Here is a 23,850-nt window from a genome sequence, read left to right on the forward strand (position 1 = left end):
GTTGTGTATTGACTGAATCTGCTGCTGGTCTGGACTAGGGCAGCATCCGTTGACTAAAGCAGAACGCAGATAAGGTCTTACTAATTCTGGGGGAAAGAAGCATCTCGTGGTGAGCAACAAAAGAAAGCACAAATAATAGGACTTGTTTAGGCGCTGCCTGAGAGTTTTCCCTTGACCTTTTCTTATTGCATCAACAGATCCTTTTAGAGTGTGCTCTGCCGAGTTCGTCTCTCCTGTTGTAGCACTCGCTGGCAAAAGGGACACAGTAGCACTAAAGAAGGGGGCATCAAGTAACCAAGTAGTGGGCAGGACAAAGGGGTTTGGTTGTGTGCCTTCCAGACTACAAGAAGAGGGAGAAACAGAAGAAATGAGTGAATTAGGCAGGAGAGGATCATCCTGGACTGGGAGCACACTCATTTAGCTCACAGGACAAGCCCCTTGCTCTCCATTGAGGGACAGAGAAAATCCTGTTTGTTTGCTTTCCAAATGAGTTGAAAATGAAATGTTTTTTAAAGGTGGGGATTTTCCATCTGGGATCTCTGTGCCCTTAGTAGCACAGTTTGTAAGTGAATGCTGAAGCAGAACCAGAGAGCAAGGTTGTGTATGCGCAGTTGTGTGCGGAAGCTTGCGGGTGGGATGCGTGTGAGTTGGAAGGGGCTGGGGGAAGAAGGGGCCGTGGCATTGGGGGGCTAGTTTGAAAGTTAGGGCCTGCTGCCCTGTGGGCGATGGGAGCAAACTGCATTTGGGAGTCCCTGCTTTAGTAAGTAAAAGGATTTTTCTGGTGGAAATGAAGGTGTTGCCCACATTTTACCGAGTTTATATAAGGGCAGGGCTTGATTGGTGCGGGAACACCCAAAGACCTGGGTGAAAGACCTGAATGGTACCTCTTTGGAAACTCCACTCTCCAAAGGCTTGGAACCTCAGCTGCGACCCAGCGTGGGTGTGCTGTGCTCTACCTCCCTCTGTCCTGATTCAGGAGGTCCCTATGTTGTAAGGCAGGAGTAACTACCCAGAAATTCTGTGAAAGGAAAAGCAGGTCCTAAATGCTGTTAGCAGCGAGCCTATGTTTTGAGTTGAGGGGCACGTGTGGCTGGGCCGTGCTGGGCCATCCCCCAGCCCTGGTTGTGGAAGCTGAGCAAGAGGAGCAGAGCTGGCACGGCAGGCAGGCTCTGAGAGCTCGGGAGTGGAGTACTCAGGCGTTTGCTAAGCTGTTAATACAGTCTGTGTTACGAGTTTTGAGATTGCAGTTATGAATTTTTCCGTTTCTTCTGTCAGTGTCATAACCTCTGTCCCTGTAAAGTGACTATAGAATCAGTCAGAGTGCGAAGTTACTGTTTTCTATGGTTTCTTTGTTAGGCAACAAATTCTGCATATTCTGTTTACACTTATTATAGAAGCCTGAAGTTTTTCATCTCCTTCCCCATGTGTCCCCAATCCCCGAGCGTGTTCTCCAAGAGTGGTACCTGAGAGTGTGAAAGCCACCATGCAGGAGCTGCCGGTGGGAGTGGGGAATGGGAAGGAGCAACACCGTTGGTATTGCTTACTGGGACCTGTGGGGTGGGAATGTGTTCAGCAGAGGCTGCCCCGAGGTACAGGCTTGTAAGGAGAGCAGGGGAGAATAAGTAGAGCAGCCTCCTCGTGTCCTGCAGCTGCCAGTGCCTTGGCAAACTTGGTGCCTGCCCGCAGCTGGCGGGTGGAGTTGTAATTTTGTTTGGCAGCTGGGCAAGGCGATGGTCCTGGGAGCGTGCTGGAGAGAAGGGACACTGATGTCTAGCAAAAGTGATGACTGCTGTGTTTGTTGTAATCAATCATGTGGCCCTGGACAGAGCCGAGCAATAGTCTTATTGGTGTTGGGAGTGTCTTGTGCGTCTTGTGCTTTGTTTTTAGTCTGTAGTGCAGGTTACTGACCTTGGGATGCATGACAGTGTTTGAAGATACCACTCCCACCGGCGCAGTAGTAGGTGACTGAATGACACCTTCCCTGATTTAACAGAGTCTTGTGGAGGGATTGGAAGGGACCTCGAAAGCTCCTCAGTCTCCTCCAGCTCCAGAGCCCCAGCTCCCTCAGCCTTTCCTCACACGGGAGATGCTCCACTCCCTTCAGCATCTTGGTGGCTGCGCTGGACTCTCTCCAGCAGTTCCCTGTCCTGCTGGAACTGAGGGGCCACAACTGGACACAATATTCCAGGTGTGGTCTCCCCAGGGCAGAGCAGAGGGGCAGGAGAACCTCTCTGACCTACTGACCACCCCCTTCTAACCCACCCCAGGTACCATTGGCTTCCTGGCCACAAGGGCCCAGTGCTGGCTCATGGTCCTTCTGCTAATGCCAAGTATAAACTTGTGTTATTGGTGTGCTAATTAAAAAAAAGGCTGCGGGGTGGGGGAAGGAAACCATAAGTATCTGAATTGTGTGTTGAGTAATTGTCTTTTGTGGTTGTTTCTGATGTGATGTGTTTTTATAAATCCCCTGGAGCACAAAAGGGGTTATCCAAACTGCTCAGTAGAGAATGGCTGTCCGAAAGCTCAGCTGAAGATCAACAGCAGCAAGCTACAGCTTTGTGATTGTTTTGCCATAGATCTCCCCTGCTGAGAAAATAAGAGATGGCTGGTCTTGTAGCTGGCCCATGAGGTTAGACTGGGTTCCTTATGTCTGGGAAGTACGTTGAATCAAGGAACTGATACAGGAAAACATTCCCAGCTTGACTTAAGCTCAGGAGCACAACTCAGGTACCGGCTCTACCCAGGTAGTTGGGCTTTATTGCTGGGTCTGTTTCAGAATGTGTGTAGCTGAGCTCTGGAGCAAACTGTGGTAGAATGTGGGGATTCAGACAGACCCAGGTGTTATGGGTTGAAAGAGGAGTTAGGCAGCTGTGCATAGCATGAATCTGTCGGCAGCTCTGCAAACACCGATACCTTGGCAGCTTTGGCTGAAGAAGCCCCTAAAGCCCAGGGTGCTGGTATTGCAGCTTCGCCATGGGACGGGGCCGGCATGGGCAGGGAACTTGGCTGTCTTTGAGGGAATGAGCTCTTGGCTGGGTCTCTGTGCAGTTCGGGCTGTCTCCGGTTGCCCCTGTGGGGCTGATCTGCCGCAGCCCGCTCGGCATGGGGCAGACGGTGTCCGTCCCTCAAGCGGGCCTGGGGTCTGAGGGGCTTGAGGGCGTGTTGCTGGTGTCTCAGCAGAGCTGGCACTGCCTGGGAAAGTCCTGCTGTCCTGTCCCACACAACCGCAATGGTTTGGTAGCACTCTCCTCTTACTTTTTGCCTTCTAGATGATAACCAGTAAAGGTAGAACAGAAGGTGATTTTCTGACTGTAATCAGGGCCTGCTGATGTTCAGAGTACTGTAGCTCTCATGTAGCTCAGGAGATGAAAACCTCATTCACACTGTGGTTTGTATAATGTTATGCTATAAAAACTCGGTGCCATATCACGTGACTGGAATTTTTTAAAAAAATACTCAGGAAATATCTAGGCTACATTAAGCCGAACATCTCTCTCGCGGAGTGGCAGAAGCAATGCGAAAGAACACAAATAAAGGACACTTGGAAAAACACAGTGTATTGGGGTTGAGTTAATATGGCTTTTCTGAAAGCAAACCTCAGATGTGCTGCTTCTCTTTGAAGGTGGCAGCAGTTGTGTGGGCAAGACATTTCCTTACACTTCTGAAAGACGTACCGTGCCGATAACTGTAAGGTGATGTAAGAGGGGAAGATGTGTGCTGGCTTTATGTACCCAGCTCGGGTTCTTGTCATGTTCGGTACTATATGTGTAGCAAGTCTCATTTGCTCCGTTCGTGGTGGGGAGCAGATGACGGGTGAGTGCACTTTGTAAGCCCGCGTAGGTTTTAGGTGTAGGAAGTGGCCTAAGGAAAGGTCGGCTGCTCCGCTTCCCGAACGGTGTGTGCTGTGAAAGAAGGTCCTTGTGAGGCTGGATGAGGCAACGTGTCTGTCTGGTTTTTATTTAAAAGGTGTTCTGAAAAGAAGTCTTGAAAACCATCTCCTGCGGGTGGGAAGAGGCTCCCATCCTGAAGGTGTGGGGCTAATATTTCTGGTAGATGAGATGTATATTGCTTAGGCTCAAGCATGTGGGCACATATGGACTGCTCATCATTGGCTGGCTGCAGCTGATGGGGGAATGTCTGCATTGGGAGGCCAAAAGTTGTCCCCAGGTGGCTGGGGATGTGGGGAAGCCCTGCTGAGGAGAGAATTGGGTAGTCAAGTGGTGGGCTATGGAGATGATTAGGGGCCTAGAGCACCTTTCTTATGAGGAGACAGCCGTGTCTGTTCAGCCTGGAGACGAGAAGCTGAGAGGGGATCTCATGAATGTTTATAAATATCTCTAGGGTGGGTGTCAAGAGCATGGACCAGACTCCTTTCAGTGGTGCCCAATGACAGATGAGGGGTGACAGAGCACTGGAACAGGCTGCCCAGAGAGGTTGTGGAGTCTCCTCCTATGGCTGGACTAGATGATCTCCAGAGGTCCCTTCCAACCCCAACCATTCTGTGACTCTGTGAAATCTGCCGGGATTGGCTACGATGCTCTTCTTGTGTGTGCCCAGGCAGTGGCATGTTCTGTATCTCGTGTCCTGCAGTGTGTTCTCAAGGCCTTGTGTCACAGTGGACACTTGCCCTTGCTCTCAGACCAAGCGTGTAAAACCCCTGACAAATGCCAGGGCCACGTCCCCAGCAGCAGCCCAAGCTGGGCCGAGGGCCACTGTGCTCGGGAGGCTGTGGCCAGAGACCACTTGCATTATTCCTGGGCGCTGGTCTCCTGTCCTGGGCTGCACTGCAAAATCCTAAAGAATGTGGCTGGGGCAGAAATCTGCTGTGCTGGGACCTTTGGAGAGCAGTTCCTGTGTTCCTGTCCTTGTCTCCTCTCTCCCCCGCTGCCACATGGGCAGATTCCTTCCTCCATAAGCTGCTTCTGACTTCTCTGGAGTGTGCCAGCAAGTGGGATAGTATTCTGGGGTATAGTTGATTTCTCCTTGTCAGATAATAATTTGTGTCAGAAAGGGACTTCTTGAGATCATCTACTGCAACCTACTCCTCAAACAGGGACAGCTGGAGCAGGTTGCCCAGGACCACGTTCAGTTGGGTTTGGGATACCTCCAAGGATGGAGACTCTGCCTGTGCCAGTGCTTGACCACCTTCAGCCTGGCGCGAGAAATAGGCAAAGATCTGTTGAGACTGGAGAAGAAGGAGTTTGGGGAGGAGACCTGTCTTCTCTGATGGTCGGAGCTGGGTCCTGTGCAAGGGATAGCAGCCTTTGCTCTTCCAGGTCACTTGCCATAGAGACAAGAGTTTCCTACGTGACGAGGGACATCAAAAGAGTCAAGGCTTATGGGGAGGACCTAACAGAACTTGGTGACTGTGACCCACAGATTGGAGTGGTCTGTCCTGGTTATTACAGGTGTAAGCCTTTGTTGCTATCTGAGAGGGTTGTGATTGCTCATTTTCGGTCTTATCTAGCGAGTTACAAACTGGAGGTTGTTTTACTGGCACAGGAGCACTTTAATAACGGAGAGTGGATAGAGCAGGTGATGGCAGAGTTTGATCCCACTGCACACGCACTTGCAGTTTTGATCTGGGCCTTTCTTGTGGCATTATTGTCACTAAGCTCTTGACAAGCATGAGGGCTACATGATCTGGTGTCTGTGTTTCCAAAAAGAAAAATGAATTATTTGTGATGTGCTGAGGTGTGGATTGTCAGCAGAGGTGTGTGTGCAGCTCTGTGCATAGAGGGTGAACAAGAGAGGTTCCCTCAGAGGCCATCCATCCACACCTGAGTTCTTTTGAATCTCTTTTCCAAACTCTTTGTTAGCTTGCTCTTTCTTTCCTTCCCTTCCAGGTGGATGAAGAAGCCTCGATGTGGAGTTCCAGATCATCCCCACCTACGCTATAGCCGGAGGAAAAAGCGGTATGCACTAACTGGACAGAAGTGGAGGCAGAAGCATATAACCTACAGGTATAGAGCCCTCCCTGCGCCTTTGTTTTTGTGGGGAAAAAAAGTTCTGTATTTGTCTGGTAAGCAAACGTTGTAAGTACTTTTGAAAACTGGATTTTTGCTCCGATGGCTGTGTGAGCCTTTAGATTCTCAGAACATGCTGGGGGGAAACACTTTCAGAGCACTGGAGTAACTGAAGAGTCTATTCTCAATGAGAAAATGAATGATGAGTAAAGATGCCTAATGCCCAACCATCAGCTGTTGTCATTTCAGGAGGAAAATCCTAGTGAGCCCCTTTCTGTTCTTTTAGAAAAATAAGACTCAGCTCTTAGACCACGTGTCTTCTTTGACAAACCATTAAAGCAGAAGGAACATCCTTGCTTAAAGGCCTGATGATTTCTCCTGCTACTGATTTGTAACATTTTACTGAATATTTATTTTTGCAGAGGTTTTGCTTTTGCTCATGTAGTAGAGCTCTTGCTTTTGTCCAGACTTAGGCCTGGGGAGCCCACGTGCTAAGTGAGCTACAGGTGTCAAGTGAGTTGTTTCCAGAGATGTGTCTTGTTTGATTCATTTAGGCCCTTACCTCTTGAAAGGCAATTGCCAAGTAATGCCAGTGGAAGTTTCTGACAATAGGAATGTCACTTCAAAACAAAATTAACCCCCTCTAGTTGAAAGTATAGCCTTTTTTTTGAGAGAGAGGGAAAGGAGGTTGCAGAGGAGTAAAAATTGTCAATGTAGACATTAAGGAGAAGATAGGGGTGAGCAAGGCTAAGGCAGAAAGAAAGTGTGTGGTGAAGAGAGAGAAATATGAGTGACCAGCATGGGGAAGGTGTCAGAATGTGTAGGAAGAGATATGATGGTGTGAAGGGAAAGAGAAATCGGGGGCTCTGCTCCTTCTGCCGAGAGCTCTGAGAAAGGAAGAGGAGGATTCTTCAGTGAGGGACTGCAGAGGGTGGTACCAGGGCCTAGTTCGAAGCTCCTGCCAATAATCATTCCTTCCACTCAAATTTTAAAGAGACACCTTCTGTATGTGAAGATCTGAGAGTCAGATCCTGCTCCGAACCTTTTCTGGACCATAGATACCAAAACTGGTATATAATTGTATAAATAAAACATATCTAAGCATATGCATAACAGGCAGCAGGTTGGCAGGTGGCTTCTCTTTTGCCATTGTCAAACTAGTAGTTGTTTAACTTTCCAGTTTCGGTGTTTGTAGTTTGCCATTCAAGTGATAGACACCTTGTTTTACCACTGAATGTATTACAGTGTCTTTCATCTGTCAATCATTATATTAAATTGAGCCAGTTTCATTAAAAACTGGAAGTTGCTTCTATGACATAGATATTTCATACTTCCCAAGCCAAGTTTAATAGGTCTCGAGTCTGTTATATGCACACACAAAAACCAGTCTATGAACAGCTCTTTTGAAGCTAAAGCTTACAATTATGGGAAATTTATGTGCAGTTAAACTTTCCCCCCACCCCCTTAAACTGTGGATCATCAGCTGTCATGGACTGGGATGCACCAAACTGGCAGGTCCATTGCTCCTGTGGACTCTTAAGTGTTTTGAGTAGTCCTGAGAATTAAGCTGCTCGTATAAGTAAGGCCGTATAGTTTATTGAAAGATTTGTTTCTGGAAAAAGAATTCCAGTAGTCAGTTTTTTTCATATGCTGGGTTCCATTTTAGCACGATGATTTCAGACAAAATCCAAAGTGATTTACGTTTTTAAACTACCTTATTTAGCTGTCTGCACCAGGACTGAAAGGTTGTCAGGTTTTTAGGCAGTGATGCAAGATTAACCAAAGCATTGGGAAGATTCTTGTTAGTAAATGCAAAATGTAGTTTTGTTTGTAACTTTATTTGTAACGGCAAAACTTTGCGTGCACAAAGTAGTAGCTGCGAAAAATAAAGACTCTTTGGAAATGGAAACTGTGTAGATGTGGCTGTGTACTGGAATTATAATAAGAAATCTTGAATGTGTTCTGCAAATTTAAAGGACGCTTCTTTCTCATCCGCACAGTGTACACAACTATACCCCCAAGGTTGGAGAGGTCGATACGAGGAGAGCCATCCGACAGGCGTTTGACGTTTGGCAGAGGGTGACACCGCTGACCTTTGAAGAGGTCCCCTACCACGAAATTAAAAATGACAGAAAGGAGGCAGATATTATGATATTTTTTGCTTCTGGTTTCCATGGAGACAGTTCTCCGTTTGATGGAGAAGGTGGATTCCTAGCTCACGCTTACTTTCCTGGACCAGGAATAGGAGGAGATACTCACTTTGATTCCGATGAGCCGTGGACCCTGGGAAATTCTAATCACGATGGTAAGAGCGCAGGTCATTTTTCAGAACAAGGATAAGTTGAATGTAGACACATTGACAGGCTTTCATCTAGAAAATATTTGGTTAGTGGAGCTTTCACCTCTCATACAGTGGTTCAAATGTTTTCTCAAACATGGATTGTATCTTCAATGGGTCAGTAATTTTATCAGTAGGTTTGTGACTCCGCACGCCTCTGTGCACGGGTGTGAATGTTGAGGTGTGAACACAAGTGTGTGTCTGCTGGCTTTTTACTTCTCAAGATTTGCACCATAGTTGCTACAGAAACCACAGCTCTGGGGGGGGAAAGGTGAGCAAGAGAGAGTTGAGAAGTGAGACCTGGATCTCTTGGAACACTTACCAAGGGCCAAGGGAGTTAGTTGTAATGGTGAACAGAAAGTTGAGAGAGTGAAGATGTTTGAACGTCAAGTTGTTTTGATCAATATTTGTTTTCCCACAGTCTGTGTGGTCCTAATTCCTCCCATCAGACACTGGGACTGGCTGATTTGTTAGGGAAGACTAACATTTTTGTGATATTAAGCAGTTTCTGTGTCTTTCTAGCTTTATCTTGCTCTCTAATGGCAATGAGCACTTTCTCATCTATTTTCAAATCTTTGATTGAGAATAGTGATGACTTGCAAAAGTTTAAATTGGAAAACTAGAATTTTAAGGTGGCCTCGTGAGATATCACTCAAATTTCCTCTAATCTCAGTGGTTTAGGGAGCCTAAAGTGTCTTTAAACTTTTAGGGATTCAAAATCATGTTTTGAAACATTTTATAAGGGTTAGAAGCTTATTTGGAATGTAGATATGGCTTGATTTTTTAAAGTATATAGAGACATAGGAGCATTGTTGTGGCCGCGATGTCTAAGGACGTATGCAGAGGTGATGTCTTTCATTAGACCGCACAGTCTGAAAAGTAGAAAAGCTTTCAGGCACGCAAGCCACCTTCAGGCCTGACCTAAAAGTGCCAGCTTGCTTTCCGAATGGAATGGAAATGAGAAAATCCCTGGGAGTTTTGAGTCTGTATCCATCAGATCCTATTTGAAAGGAAATGGAGCTGGCAAGTTCAGCATGGGAATGCTGATTTGTAGGGAAACAGGAATGATGTGATACTTGTCTTCTCAGGGGAAGAGAAGTGATGCGTCCTGGCATGTTTAAATGCTCAGATGAGATGTAGGCAGAGAAAGAGAGAGGTGACAGCCCGTGGGGTGTGGGGTTATGGTGTGGCACAGCAGCACAGCTGCTGTCTGGAAACGTTACGGATTTTTATTTCTTGGTTTGTGGCTGGAGGGCAGTTCGTGGGTTTCCCTGAGGATCCGGATTGACAATCGGACTGAGCACCGACCTTGTCAGAGCTGCCTCTGCAGCGGTTCGGTGTGTTTGCCCTTCACTAGCGCTCTGTTCGGGTTCAGTTCGCTCGCGGGAGTTATTTCCTCCCATCTCTGGGGTGTGAGGGTCGTTCATGCACAGGATGAGACTTCCCAGGTGTGAGACCTGCAAGTGCTGGGTCTGGGATAGAAGGTCCTTACGGGAAGGTGGAAGGGGAGGGTTTGACAACACGTATTTGGTTTTTCCTCTTCTCTTTTTTTCCTCACGAAAAGCTTCCTCTGATGACAAGCTTAAGCAAGATTGGGAGACAGCTTAAAGACCGGCAGGGGGGAAAGTTCTCCACTGGCGAGGATGTTCTAACATATATTATCACTTTTTTTTTTTAAATAGTTTTTAGGATGGTGTTTGAGAGCAGTGTATACAATGAATAGAGCATCTCTTACTTTATAAAAGCAATTTCCTTGTGGTTCTTTCAAAAACGTAATGTGTTTCTCTGGTGTGCTGAGTGTCATGAGTAGTGTCCTCCAAGTGCATGTAATTGGTATTTGAGGAGCCGATGTGTATGAAAATTGATAGAAGAGTTGAGATTTTCATTCCAGAGGATGAATGTCGCTTGTGTATTTGTTTTCAAAGAACCAGGTGGCACACTCGCTTGAAAACTCTTCTAAAAAAGTCGCCAACGAGGATGTTGGGAATGGCAGGGTCATATTTGTCCCCTCCACCTGAGGGAAGCACTGATGATCGAAAGGGAATTTCAGGTGTTGAGGATGACGGGGTAACCTGTAGTCAGAGCATTATCCATGTGAGTGTTAAATGTGAGGAATTTGGTTTTGCCCATGTTCTTAGCTTTGGTTTGCAAATATGAAGATATCCTGTCTCCTCACTGGGTGATCCAGGCCTTTTTAGGATGGATTTTCCTTCTGTGTCACTAGATCTAGATTCTCACCTCTAACAGGTCTTAAAGAGTTTCTTCTTGGTCAGAAGTTTCCTGCACCACTGGTTTTCATTGGCAAGATGTTAGCAAGGGCAATACTGTCTTTTTAACAGGAGGTATTTCTTCAAATATGGTCTTGCTTGTCCTTATGACATGTGTTTTGGGGCAATGGGATTGTTCAGTCTGGAACTGAAGAAGTGTCTGAATGAAAGAATAAAAATACCCTACCAGTAGATCAATAACAAAACTCGCGTTTATTCAGATGCAAAAAGAAACTGTTCTGGCCATTCAGCATCCATTTGATGACTGTGTAAGTCTTAAAATAGCCATGGAGTAATAATAGTATCCTTAAATCAACCCACAAAATATGACCGTGTAAAATGTTCCACTCCTGACAAGAACATGTATTGGTTGAGGGAAAATTGGAACAGTCTGCCTCAGAGCTCTCTTAGCCTTGCAGTGATTGTAAAGATAAATCTCTGGTCAACAGAGCAGGATGCTGTAACCGGCACCATAGGTCCTCAGAGTCCATATAATTTTGTTACAAACCGGTGTGATCTGCAGCTTTGCTTTTGTTGGTCTACATGTGTCTCACTGTGGTGTGGCCCCTGCAGAGTTTCGGTAAGTCCGTGTTTGGGTCCAGCTGTCACCCGCCAGCTGGCGGAGGGTTAGTTGGGACTGATCCACTCATTTCATTGTGCACGACCATTGTTACACTGCTTTTGCCCCTTGTGGACAGCCATGTCCCTTAAAATTATTGGTATAATAACTGTGATGCTGCTGATTGTCTTTCTGAGACTATGGTAACAGAGGCAGGTGCGCCAGCACTGTTATTTTATGCTGTGAAGAATCATCCTGCACAGGCTTTCAAAGTGAGTGCAAAGTTTGCTTCCCCTGGATATTAGTTCCAGTTCCACTCGTGCATACAATTTCTTGAGCTGAGTAATACTCTACTTTCAATTTGTGATTGCTGATTTATCATCTTAATTGTACTGCCTTCTCTGACATTCCCATAAGCAAGCTGTGGAAGGTTAATTTAGATAACATTATGATGAGGATGTGCAAAACCAGGCAGGGAGCTGAACTCCTGGAACAGACTTTCTACTTTTTCCAAGTCTTGGGCCTTTTATACTTGAAATGTGCTGTAGGAACAGCTAAGCGAGCTATGAACTGCCTGTCTCAAGGCTCACAGCCGCTGACAGACGTTGCTCACCGTAGGCAGCAAAGCCTGTGCCCGAAAGAGGGTGAGCAGACTTGGCCCTGCTGGGATCTCTCTCCTTGGCTGCCTCAGTGTCTTACCTCACTTGGAGCCAGCGCAGAGGTGCTGCATGGAATCCATTCCTAAATGGCCAGATCAAATATTTTCTAGCCTTTATATGAAAGTAGTAATTATATATATGTGTATCTCCAACAACAGGTTGAAAAGGAATCTTGAGTCACTGAAGTAAGTTCTGTCAGTTTAATTATCCACATTACACATGCCTGCTCTTACAGCCCTCTGACAACTCAACCATTTAATCCGGGTTAATTACAGGAAGTAAATTTTAATCTCCAGTTTAACACTGTGAGCAGTATCAATAACAATCCCAGGCAAATCTTCTTCATGGTCTTTTAAAGTAGAAGACCATTGCAGTTATGCACATTGTCAACACCATACCACTAAACATGTGGTGTCTGCCAACCCACTGCAGATATTAGCTTTATATAGATAGAGCTGCATAAAGCTATTCTCTGTATTCCTCTGTTGGTCGTGGCAATATGTGCTCTGTCACCTCCGCGGGGACCGGTGCCTGTGTCTTACCGGGGCTGGTGACTCTGGGTGACCGGGTAGTGAGGTGGACTAAGAACTGGCTGAAGGGAAGAACCCAGAGAGTCGTGTTCAATGGGACAGAGTCCAGTTGAGGCCTGGATCTAGTGCAGTGCCTCAGGGGGCAGTGCTGGGGCCTGTATTATTCAATATATTCATCAACAACTTGGACGAGGGAATAGAGTGACTGTCAGCAAGTTTGCTGCTGACACCAAGCTGGGAGGAGTGGCTGACACTGGAAGCTGTGCTGCCATCAGAGACCTGGACAGGCTGGAGAGTTGGGCAGGGAGAAATTTAATGAAATAGAACAAGGGCAAGTGTAGAGTCTTGAATCTGGGCAGGAACAACCCCAGGTTCCAGTATAAGTTGGGGAACGACCTGTTGGAGAGCAGTGTAGGGGAAAGGGACCTGGGGACAGGAGGATGACCATGAGTCAGCACTGGGCCCTTGTGGCCAGGAAGGCCAATGGTACCTGGGGTGGGTTAGAAGGGGGTGGTCAGTAGGTCAGAGAGGTTCTCCTGCCCCTCTGCTCTGCCCTGGGGAGACCACACCTGGAATATTGTGTCCAGTTGTGGCCCCTCAGTTCCAGCAGGACAGGGAACTGCTGGAGAGAGTCCAGCGCAGCCACCAAGATGCTGAAGGGAGTGGAGCATCTCCCGTGTGAGGAAAGGCTGAGGGAGCTGGGGCTCTGGAGCTGGACAAGAGGAGACTGAGGGGTGACTCATTCATGGGGATCAATATGGAAAGGGGGAGTGTCAGGAGGATGGAGCCAGGCTCTTCTTGGTGACAACCAATGACAGGACAAGGGGCAATGGGTACAAACTGGAACACAAGAGGTTCCTCTTGAATATGAGAAGCAACTTGTTTGGGGTGAGGGTGTCAGAGCCTGGCCCAGGCTGCCCAGGGAGGTTGTGGAGTCTCCTTCTGTGCAGACATTCCAACCCGCCTGGACACCTTCCTGTGTAACCTCATCTGGGTGTTCCTGCTCCATGGGGGAATTGCACTGGATGAGCTTTCCAGGGCCCTTCAACCCCTGACATTCTGGGATTCTGTGAACTGCCACCACTGGGCTGTCCCACCTGCCGCGGTGACACCGTCTGTCAGTGTCCTCCACAGTCCGGATTGCTTTCCAAAGCTTTCGTGTACCAGGCACTGTGCTGGTCAGGAAATGGTAGTAGTAAAAGGCTTAAAGTGGAGCAGGAATGATTTAAAGAACCTTGCTGATGGATTCTGAGGTATCATTGCCCTGCCAGGGATCACCAGAATTTTTCTTTCATCGTGGCGAGGGTTGAGCTCCAAGGGCCTCCCTGTCATTGCTGCCTGTCTGGCATTCTCAGGGGGAGCAGCCGCTTCGGCTTTGTCAGGAAACAACTCCAGCTGAGGAGTTATTCCCGCAGTGACTCTAGTGTAACTCGGCTTCACATCGCGTTCCATCACCTCGCAGTTCACAGGATTCGTTTTTCAGTATCCCCTGTTCCAGGTGCTCTCCCGCACTCTGCAGTTTCGCGCCTGTATCAAGTTCTGTGTGTAAGTGCAGGATTAGCACTGTGACCGCTCCTCAGATATTGGCAAGAAACGCTGAACTTGGCTAACAGCAAGTAAACAAATATTGTAATTGTTACAACAAACATGTCCCCATTGATCCCAGTGGGTTTCTCTGGAGGCTTCTTTGGAAAGCTGCTTGTTCAGGCCTTCTGATGGAAAGCCAACCAAAAAGAGCAGCAGCGTTTGCAGGCACTGCCAGAGCTGGTGCAGGAGGTGACACCTCGGGGGTCGCTTTCAATGCCAGATCAGTACAGGAGCTTCTGAAGAATTTCTGGAGAATAAAGGGCCTGAACCACCTTCTGGAAAGGCTTCTGTCAGCCACAGAGGGGAGGAACGGGGCAGATTTTTCTCTGTGGTTCCAGCACAAGGACCAGCATTGTTTCAGGGGGCATCTGCCTGGCTAACAGAGCCAGCGCTCCTGGAGCTGCCATCTGGCCATCGCATATGTTCAGGAACCTGCGCAGGTTTTTCAGGACAGCCAAATACTGCTGGAGCTGCCTGATTGCTCAGCAAGGTCCTCAAGGAGAAAGTTTTGATTAGAGTAGCTAATTTTGGAGGATAGTCTTCCTGATAGCCGGCCTGTTGTACCTGTTGGTGGGGGACATACGTAGCTTTGAGCTGATGTTTAATCTGCTGGACAGTGTGTTCAGAGTGGTGTCTTCACTGGAGATTAATGGTTTTCTATCCTGACAGTATTAATATCACAAACCTTGATTCTCTTGCTGTTTGTATTCCTGTTCCTGAAGACAGGATCCTCTCACCACTGGAATTCAGTTGCACAAACACAGGAGTTTAGCCAAGCTTTGAGAGCCACTCCTGTCCCAGCTTGGGCTGTTCTTGTTAAGAATTCAGGTGCATCATATTAATTTGAGCTTGAACCTGAATGTCCTGGAACTCTTTTTATTCCTGCTATGATTACAAAGTTGTTAAAATTGCCAGGGCACCTCCAGATTTCCTGCTGCAGCGGTGCCCCCGCTTGGAGTGCGTCCCATTTAGATCACTGACCCTGCCTGTATGCCTTTGGTCCATCTCAGGTGTCTTATGGAGGATGTCCTATGCTTCTGTACTCGTTGCCTTTGCTGTCATGTCTGAGTACTTAAATCTACTTATTTGTTTTGAATACCTTAGAAGGACATTAGAGATGCAATATGGAAGGTTTCTTCTCAAAAAATCCACAGATACTGAGCAATGTTGTTGTATTTTATGGACTGTGTCTACCTAGAACAGGTTCTTGTTCTACAGGCTGTGTTATGGAATAGGAGTATGGCTTTCCTGGTTCAGATTCCTGGATCTTGGAGGAATAGATAATTTGACCTTGAATGAGAAACAATATTCAAATACCATGCTTTTCATTCTCAGCTTCTGAAACTCAGTTTGCAGACCAGTGCTCGGGGTCCGCCTCAGATGCTTTAGGTCTCCGCTTAGTTTAAGTGGAGCACAAGGGATGGTGCCCACGCCTCCCCCATCGCTGGCAGCTTTCTCCCAGCGCCTTTTTCTGTTTCTTCCCCTTTGAACCAGGGGAAGGTTGAAGTGGGCACAGTGTGAACCAGATGGGGAACAGATGTAGCCAAATATTATTTGTCTTTCTCTTCCTTTCTCCTGATCTGGTTTACCTTAGAGCTGCCCCCGCTCTTGGGCTCAGATGGAAGAGCAGGTAGACGTGGGTGTCGGGGGCAGGACGAAGGGTGCTGCCCTTTCCGCTGCAAGATGCACATCGGAATCATAAAGCCACAGCAGCACTATTGTGTGTCTACATTCTGGGTAGAGCTTTATTTCTTCAAACCTGTTAGTTTCTGCCTGTTGTTCTCTTTGCCTTTTTTTCTTCTTGCTCCTTTTCACTATTTTCATCCAGCAAGATTTTCCTGTTCTTAGCCAGATCTCTTTGCAAAGCCAGCTTCACTTTGGTCTGTAGTGCATGGCTGAAACCAGTGATGTTTTGGTTTTAACAAGAATGGAGTGTGGTGGTTGGGGCCTCCAGGTGTCAGCAAACTGGGAAGAGTCCAGTGCAGGAGCACGGAGGTGATAGGGACTGGAGCAAGGAGGAACCGGGGGAACTGGGCTTGTTCAGCCTAGCGAGGAGGAGGAGGATGGGGAGGAAGCATCTAACTGAGGGGATTTACAGGGAGGACAGAGCCGCGCTCTGCTTGGGGGTGAACAGAGAAAGGAGTGAAGGGCAATGGGCACAAACTGCAACAAGGAAAACCCCGCCTGGGCGGAAGGAAGGTAATTCTTCATCAGCAGCGCATTCAGCGCTGGGCTGGTTGATGCCCTGAGCAACCTGCTGGAGTTTTGAGATGAGCCCTGTTTGAAGCAGAGAGTTAAACTCGACCTCCAGATGTGCCTTTCAATCCGAGGTTTTCTGTGATTCTTTAGCATTGCCAAACAGACAGAATTTTAATTCCTAGAACCTAAGAGCAAATTGGAGTTACTACTCGTGGCAGCTCTGAGCTGTTACGAGGTACTCAGCTCATAAAATTCTCTTTTTTATCACCAAATTCCCTTCTAAAACCAGTGATCTTTTAATGCTGAAGTTAAAAGGTAGCTGGCAATATTTTTTGCCGGATGTTTTGACATTTTTGAAGTACCTCCTTTTATTGCTACCTTTTTAAAATGCAAGAATAGACAAGGTTCTGTAAGGACTTACTAGATGAATCGTCTAAACGCTGAATGTGTGTTAGGCACCAATATATACCAGATTTCTCTAGTATCGAGGTGTATGCATAAGTAGATTTGGCATTTTTTTTACCTGGTCAGGTAGTTCTTTATTATCAAAGACTTCCAAGTGTTTCCAGTCACTTTGGAAACATTGCCGACTAAACGTTCACTTATCCTATTTGATTTGTTTGATGACAATCACGATGTTTTGTGTGGAGGGAGGGGACAAAGAGGAACGAACAGCCAGTTGTTGCTCCTTTTTTCGACACTGTCTTGGTCTATCCACTTTTCTAGGCTGGCTTTCTATAATAATAATAATAACTTGCAACCCGCTTGTTTGACTTGTACGGGCACAGTGCACGCTGGCTGAAAACCCAAGCGTGGCCTGAACCCGGTACCTTCACCCAGCACATTGCCAGAACTTGGTAGTCTTTTATCCTCGATTCATTCTTATTTCCTCTGCGTTTTGTCTTGCTTTCTGTCTCCTTTCTTCTTTTACCACTTTTTTCATGCTTGTTTTCTATGGAAATGCTGAGGCCAGCAAAGCCAGTTTATGAAGTATCAGTATAACGAGCAGCTTGACAGAGAGCACGTGTACTCGCAACATGGTGCGCTTATAATCTTTGTGCTATTTGGCTGTTAAATGCTTTTTAAAATGTTCTTTCTCTGATTTCTCAGGTACGGAACATCTCCACATCTAAAGACTTTTGTTCTAACAAATGGCATTTTGAATCCATCATTATTTTTCAGGCTTCTGGCACTGTTGTTGAAAAGGAGCATCAATATTTTTCAGAGCGAAAATCAGAGCTGCTTTGAAGTTACCCACGTGTCCTTTGACTCAGGAGACCTGTTCTCTGAAAGGCTTTCATATAGATGTTGGAAGTGGTGCACAGATTGTATTAAAATTTCAATTTATTCTATCAAGTCTTTTAATGATACTTCACCGGGTCACGCTGTCGGTCAGTACTTTTGCTCATTGAAGGAGACCAGCGTTTGGTCTCTAGAACATACCTACTTAACGTTGGTTCCATCCTGTAACTACTCAGGGAGACTTGTTCCCATAAACCAGAGTTCTCTAAAATCACCTGCTAACATTGAACCAAATTTGAGCAACTGTATAGACACGTGGGCTCACCACAGCCAGCCACAGTAAAGAGAAATAAAATCAGGTGGCTTAAATCGGCAACAATTTGAGGCATGTCAGTCCAAACACCCAAGGCTGTAAATAGAGCCCTTGCAAATGAAAGGTCTTTTGTGAAAGCGAAAAGAGGAAACCGGCCTGTACCTGCGGAGGATTGGCTGCAGATCCTTCTTCTTTGCTACCGGACAGCATCTCTGTAAGTAGTGCTTTCTTTTCTTGTAAATGTTGTTGTTATACACACATAGAAGTGACATTACAGTCCTGCTGTGCCAGGGCAGCCTGGATTTGAAAGTACAGTATGGACAGTGATAATTATTGATTACAGCTGAAATTCTTTAATAAGGATCACCTGCAAATTCCACTTTCAAAACAATGTTCACTGATGTTCACAGTGTTCTAGAAAGAAAATGATTTTCCAGTGCGTTTGTCAGTAATTGTTTAATACACAGTATGAATGTGGTTGTGTAGGTATGCTATTGGAATGCTATTGATTTCTGTATAATCAAAGTGAAATATTTTACTTCTTTCCGCAGAGAATGAGATGCTCTGAAATTCTTAGGAAGGAGCCAATAGGGATCAAAATTATGTCTCATTCCCTTAAAAAGGAAGAAAAACCCAACTGCCAAGAAGGCAGGTCATGAGAATCAAGGTGAGCCAAGTTCTTTGTGCTGCCTGCCTTTGTAGAGCAGAAACAGTTGATGTGAAGCGAGCCAAACTGCAGCAGTATCTCTAATAAACTTGCTGCATTCCCTTTGCTGAAGGGGAGAGCAGTAAAATAACAGGCGTTCAGGAAGAGAATAAATAAAAATACAGATGAGCAGGTGGGTTGGACTGGATGATCTCCAGAGGGCCCTTCCAACTCCAGCCAGTCTGTGATTCTGTGATTAATCCTCGAAGAGTTTGCTGCTCATTGCAGCGTCAGCACTGAAATGTCACCCAGTCCTCTAGATCTTGACATCACAACCAAGTGACAGGCTTGGGACCTGCTTAAACTACTTTTTAGTTTTTTCTCTCTCCTGTTTCTGAAGAGGAACACGAGATTTGAGGACACGTTAACTAGTACTCCTTGCCTGCTCTACCCAAATCCACCATGAGTTCTCATTGAAACAGGGGGAACGTCTTTTACATCACCGTTCTCTTACTTCTCAGTCCTGCTCAGTCTTTGCAGCCCTGTCAGGAACTTTCTTTGTCTGGAGAGGACAAGGACAATCTCTGTCCTAGGTACAAAACACCCTCTTTGTGGCAAAGAGCTGCTCTCGTAGCGTCCAGAACAGCACCTGCTCTGTTGCCAGCACTAGGACTTAAATATAATTTCAACCTGACTGGCAAAAAAAGGTTCCCAAACAGCGCAAACTGGTTTGTACCCACGCTGTGTGTGCCAGGAACTCTTTGGAACACGCTGGGCCAGCTGCAAAATCTGTTTGGTTTGGTTTGGTTTTTTGTAGTCACCTTCCAGTTGTTCCACAGCTGGGGCAAGTACTAAGTTCTGTTTCTAGACCAAATCATATTTAAATACTTTAGAAAAATAAAACCACCCGCATAGTTTTGGTTTAAGACTGATAGAAGTCATATCTACATTTTCCATGCTTTTATGAGTATTTTTCTTTTCTTTACCGTCTCTTCTGTCAGCCTAGGGAATGATATGCTATAGGCAAATGATATGATATGATATGATATGATATGATATGATATGATATGATATGATATGATATGATATGATATGATATGATATAGGCAAATAGGAATTTTCATTTTAGGATTGGTAATGCCTTGGTATTGAATTGCTTATTGAATTACAACCTACACTTTGGAAAGATAAGGGACCGTCTTTGAGCAGAACGCTCTGACTCCAGCACCTGTGTCAGGTGTGTGACACAACCAAGAGGCCTCGTTCGCTTGCTCGCTGCCGTTTGGGGACAGTAAGGCAAACCACCTGTCTTTTGTGATGATTACAACGCAAGGTGGTTCTGTGTCCTGCAGTCACTCGTCTCATGGAGATCAGTTTGTTAAAGTGGCTGCAGCACAGTTCCTGTTCAGACTGCATGTTACTCCCTTTTCCTCCAGTGAGGCTGTTTGAAGACACTCTTGCGTTTTCATGAAGTCCTTAAGATATTAATCGCTACATTAATAACGATACTAGTTTATGAACAAAACTAAACCTCTAGTTCTTTTTAACGTGTACTTTTCTTCCTTTCTAGGTAGGAAAGCTGTTTTCCACATCTCATTTGACACAAACAAATGGACGAGCAGTATCACCACTTCTTCAGGGTCTTCAGAAGCTTGAAAAGCTTTTCTTGAGCTGCTCCTGTCGTGGAGGTGAATGGAGGAGTGCAGAACAATGACACGTTCTTCTGCTGAGCCGTTCAGACCTTCCACCCTGAAGGTGCAAGAACCAAGGCATAGCTTAGAGTAGCCCTAAAGCTTCTTTAAGTTGTGCTTGGAAAGCAGGTGTTTCTACATGACAGTTGGAGTGGAAGGGAACGTTTTGGTGTGTTTAAAGCACGTTTAGTTCACACCATCTTTTCTGTAATTATCCTAGGCATGCTATTGTCACAAACAATGATCTGATTCCTTCAGTATCATTCTTTAATAAAATTTCAACATTTAACCTTCCTATGTCTTTTTTAATTATGTCTGAGTAAACTGCAGTATGTAGATGTGTTGCCATGTTCATAAAATATAAAACTAATATGACAAAGGTCAGAGATGTACAGTTGGTTTTTTATTATTAATCAGATATACACTATTATTTGTACTTGTGTTGTCTTAGAAGCTCTGTCCTGAATTTTCACTGTGCTGGGTGCTCTACAGAGCCCACCTACTCTCATTGCAGCTTCATATCCAGCTGTCATGCTCAGGGATACACACTGGCAGTAATACCACAACATTGCCATAATAGTATCCCTGTGACCTATTACTGTCAACTGAGAGGCATTAAATGAGTGTTTTCTCTGACCTCCAGCAATTGGATACCCTACTACACAATGAGTTATTAGCCAAATAAAATGTTTTGATATGGATTTGCATGATTAAAATGGATGCAACTACAAGAAGGCGTATGCTAGCAGTTTCGCAAATGAAAACCTGTCTCAAGATGTCTGTTGTCTGATTGAACAGCTGTTTTTCCAGCTGAAGATGAAAATCAGAGAAGCAGGAGTGATGGAGCTCATGACGAGAAGGAAGATCATCCATAGATCAGTTTATCTGTGACTACATTGTTCTCTGTGTTGTTGCAACAACCCGTGTGTTTCTTACCTCTGCAGGGAAAGGTATTATATTGTAAACAATTTGAGAGTGCTTAACCAAGAGCTGGTTTTGATGTGTGATTATATTGCAATTTAGCTCAACTGGGAATACGTCACCTAACAGGAGGTTTATTCTGAGCAGAAATTTAGATTATTTTTAATTAAGAAAATTCAACTAAAAAGTATGTTTCAGGTTGTGGGGAGTATAGAGCTTTTAAGCTGGATGTCAGATAAGCAGTGCATTCAGCCAGTTTGGTGTAGTAACAGGTGATGCTTTTATATTGTTATAAGTGTGTCCTGAGGTATAACTTTCTCTGGTGATAACTTTTTGGTAAGGAAAACACATCAGCAACTTTAAAGCTAAATTAACTGTGTTTGTTTATGTTTTAGCATAGCAGGTCAAACTGTCTCACCCAATGAACCAACTTAGGAAGCTACCCCAGTTTTCCAGGCTCATCCTCTCTCTGGTGCTCGTTGGTGGCCTGGATGCCTCCTGAGAATCGGGAAGGAGAAAGCTCAGGCCGGTCTCTGACCAGACCTGGTTATTTTGTACAGATGGTGCATAGGAGCATAAATTGTTGCATTTCTCTTGGGACCATTCCCTGCACATATAAAGCAAGGGTGGTCCATCCTTCTTCACCCTCCTGTCTTACCCAGGTGGCTGTTACACACTGAATACAAGTTTTACATGTTACTTGGTCTCGCGGGATGGAGTTGAACAGAAAATTAAGGAGCTTCATCTGGTTGCCTGACCTTGTTTCTGTATGAGTAGCGAAGTATCAAGCTGGGCTGTTTGGTTCTCCTTTCTGAATCTTGCTCCAAGAAGATGGGCATGATTAAAAGTGCTGTTTGGACGTGAGCTGTGGAGAACATGAAGGTCAGAGACCTTACTGCACATTCAAGAACCAACAGAAACAATATGGGGGTACCGGCTCCTGTCAGGACTGCTCCGGTCGGCTGAGTGGACGGTTTCAAACAGCAGCGGGTCACAGAGCACAAAGAGCCACCGCAGCTCCCAGCTCGGGCTGTGCGAGGAGAGAAGCGCACTCAGGCAAGGCTTTCACACCTTGATGTTTTCTTTTCAGAGCAAATCCTAGCCCACCCTTTGAAGAGAACATTAACAACGTTTTTCCTTCCACGCTATGAAGTTCTGTACCATTTACAGAAATAAGCTCTTCCGCTCCAGTGTTGACCTGTCCGCTGGCTGTTGACCTTTTCCTCTAGATGCAAGGCAGCAGAGCTCCCCAGCCACAATTTTCAGTGCTCTGTGACATCCTCACACAGAGCTGTCAGTCAAAACGGTGTTGTAAAACAGGACAGCAGCAGCTGTTTTCCGTAGTTGTCTGTATCTCCAGATACAGGTATTTCTTAAGGACAACTAGGAAAAGGTGCATTTCTGTTCCATAGTGGGAGAGCTGGCCAGGCGTGGTTGTTGACGTGCTTCCTCAGGTATGAGCCATCATCTTTCTGGGCTTAGTGATCATCTCAGATCTCTTCCTAGTTGTCTCACAGGTGATCAAGGAACCAGCAAAACTGTGTGATCTGCTGGACCTGATGCTTAAAAAGGAAGAACTGATGGGTAGTGTGAAGATCAGTAGCATCCTTGGCAGCAGCAACCATGAGGTGGTGGAGTTCAGGGTATGTGTCAGACAATAATGAGGTCACTACTGTTTAATATCTTCATGAATGACCTCAGTGATACATCTGAATGTACCCTCAGCAAGTTCAAAGATGATACAAAATTTGGAGGAGTGGTTGATATACTAAATAGTGATGCTGCCATTCAGAGAGACCTCAAGAGGCTGGAGAAATGGGCTGACAGAAACAATGAAGTTGGGCAAAGAGAAATGCAGAGCTCTGCCCATGGGCTTTATTGGTGGCCGACAGACTGGAAAACAGCTTTGCAGAACCCGGGGGTCCTGGCAGACACCAGGTTGCCCATGTGTCAGCACTGTGCCCCTGCAGCACAGAAGGCCGAGAGCGTCCCGGGCTGCGTTAGGAAGAGCGTTGCCAGCAGGCCGAGGGAGATGATCCTTCCTTTCTGCTCAGCACATCTGGAGTGCAATGTATGGGCTTCCCAATACAAAAAACTTGAAATTCAAAACCTGACAATGCAGTCCTGGGCAACCTGCTCTACTTGACCTTGCTTGAGCTGGGAGTACGGACTAGACAAGCTCCAGTGGTGCCTTCCAGCCTCAGCCATTATGTGAGTCTGTGTGATTCTGTTTTCCAGCTGTAAAGTGGGCCGGCATTTGTTTTGGGCAGAAACAAGTGACTGAAGGCTATTTAAGACTAATTTAAATGAAGATAGTGTCTGATCTTACATTCCTGATAAAGGTTTAACACATAGAGGCAAGTAACTTACATAGATTTGTATGCAGACTTACACAGAGACAAGTTCTTGACATGCTGTCTGGGATACTTCAGCAAGAGGGAAAATGCCACCAAATTGGTGAGGGAAAAGGTCTCCAAGCACGTGGGCTCAGCCCGTGAGCCTGTGGTGAAAGTCGACTTCGGTGAGGCTCTTCTGATACAAGTCAGCTCTGTCCTGAGGCATTTCTACCATGGACTTCCATGTGTGGGCGGTTGTGGCAGCAATGAAAATTATGCTTTCATGAGCATTCAAGTGATATTAGAAGAGTAAGTCCATTTATTTTTCAGCAGGTCTTTGGGTCTTTTAGTAGCTTTTGCAAATTGCTGCATCTTCTAAGCCTGAGTGGTTTTAAAAACCCATGAAGAGTGATCAGTCCTCCAAACTTTACCGTGAAACTACTTAATGCATTTTATACTACGCTGTTGCATGTTTTATTGACTTTATTGACACCAGATGAGAAAAAATTATCTAGTCCACATTTGGATTTCCCAAATACAGAAATTCTGGAATTTTAAATACATACATGGCTAAATTTTAGCCCACATATGTATTT

General features: G+C 45.8%; 1 protein-coding gene across 1 annotated transcript in view; it reads left to right on the forward strand.

Annotated features, from left to right (window-relative positions):
* Positions 1–23,850, forward strand: part of MMP24 (matrix metallopeptidase 24) — a 46,247-nt gene that overhangs the window by 3,081 nt on the left and 19,316 nt on the right. Inside the window, exons 3-4 of the mRNA XM_082065267.1 lie at positions 5,847–5,963; positions 7,967–8,271. Of these exons, the coding sequence (XP_081921393.1) occupies positions 5,847–5,963; positions 7,967–8,271 (422 nt within the window). The remainder of the gene's footprint in view (positions 1–5,846; positions 5,964–7,966; positions 8,272–23,850) is intronic.

This window comes from Streptopelia decaocto (assembly GCF_964273445.1).
Source record: "Streptopelia decaocto genome assembly, chromosome: 14".
NCBI lineage: Eukaryota > Metazoa > Chordata > Aves > Columbiformes > Columbidae > Streptopelia > Streptopelia decaocto.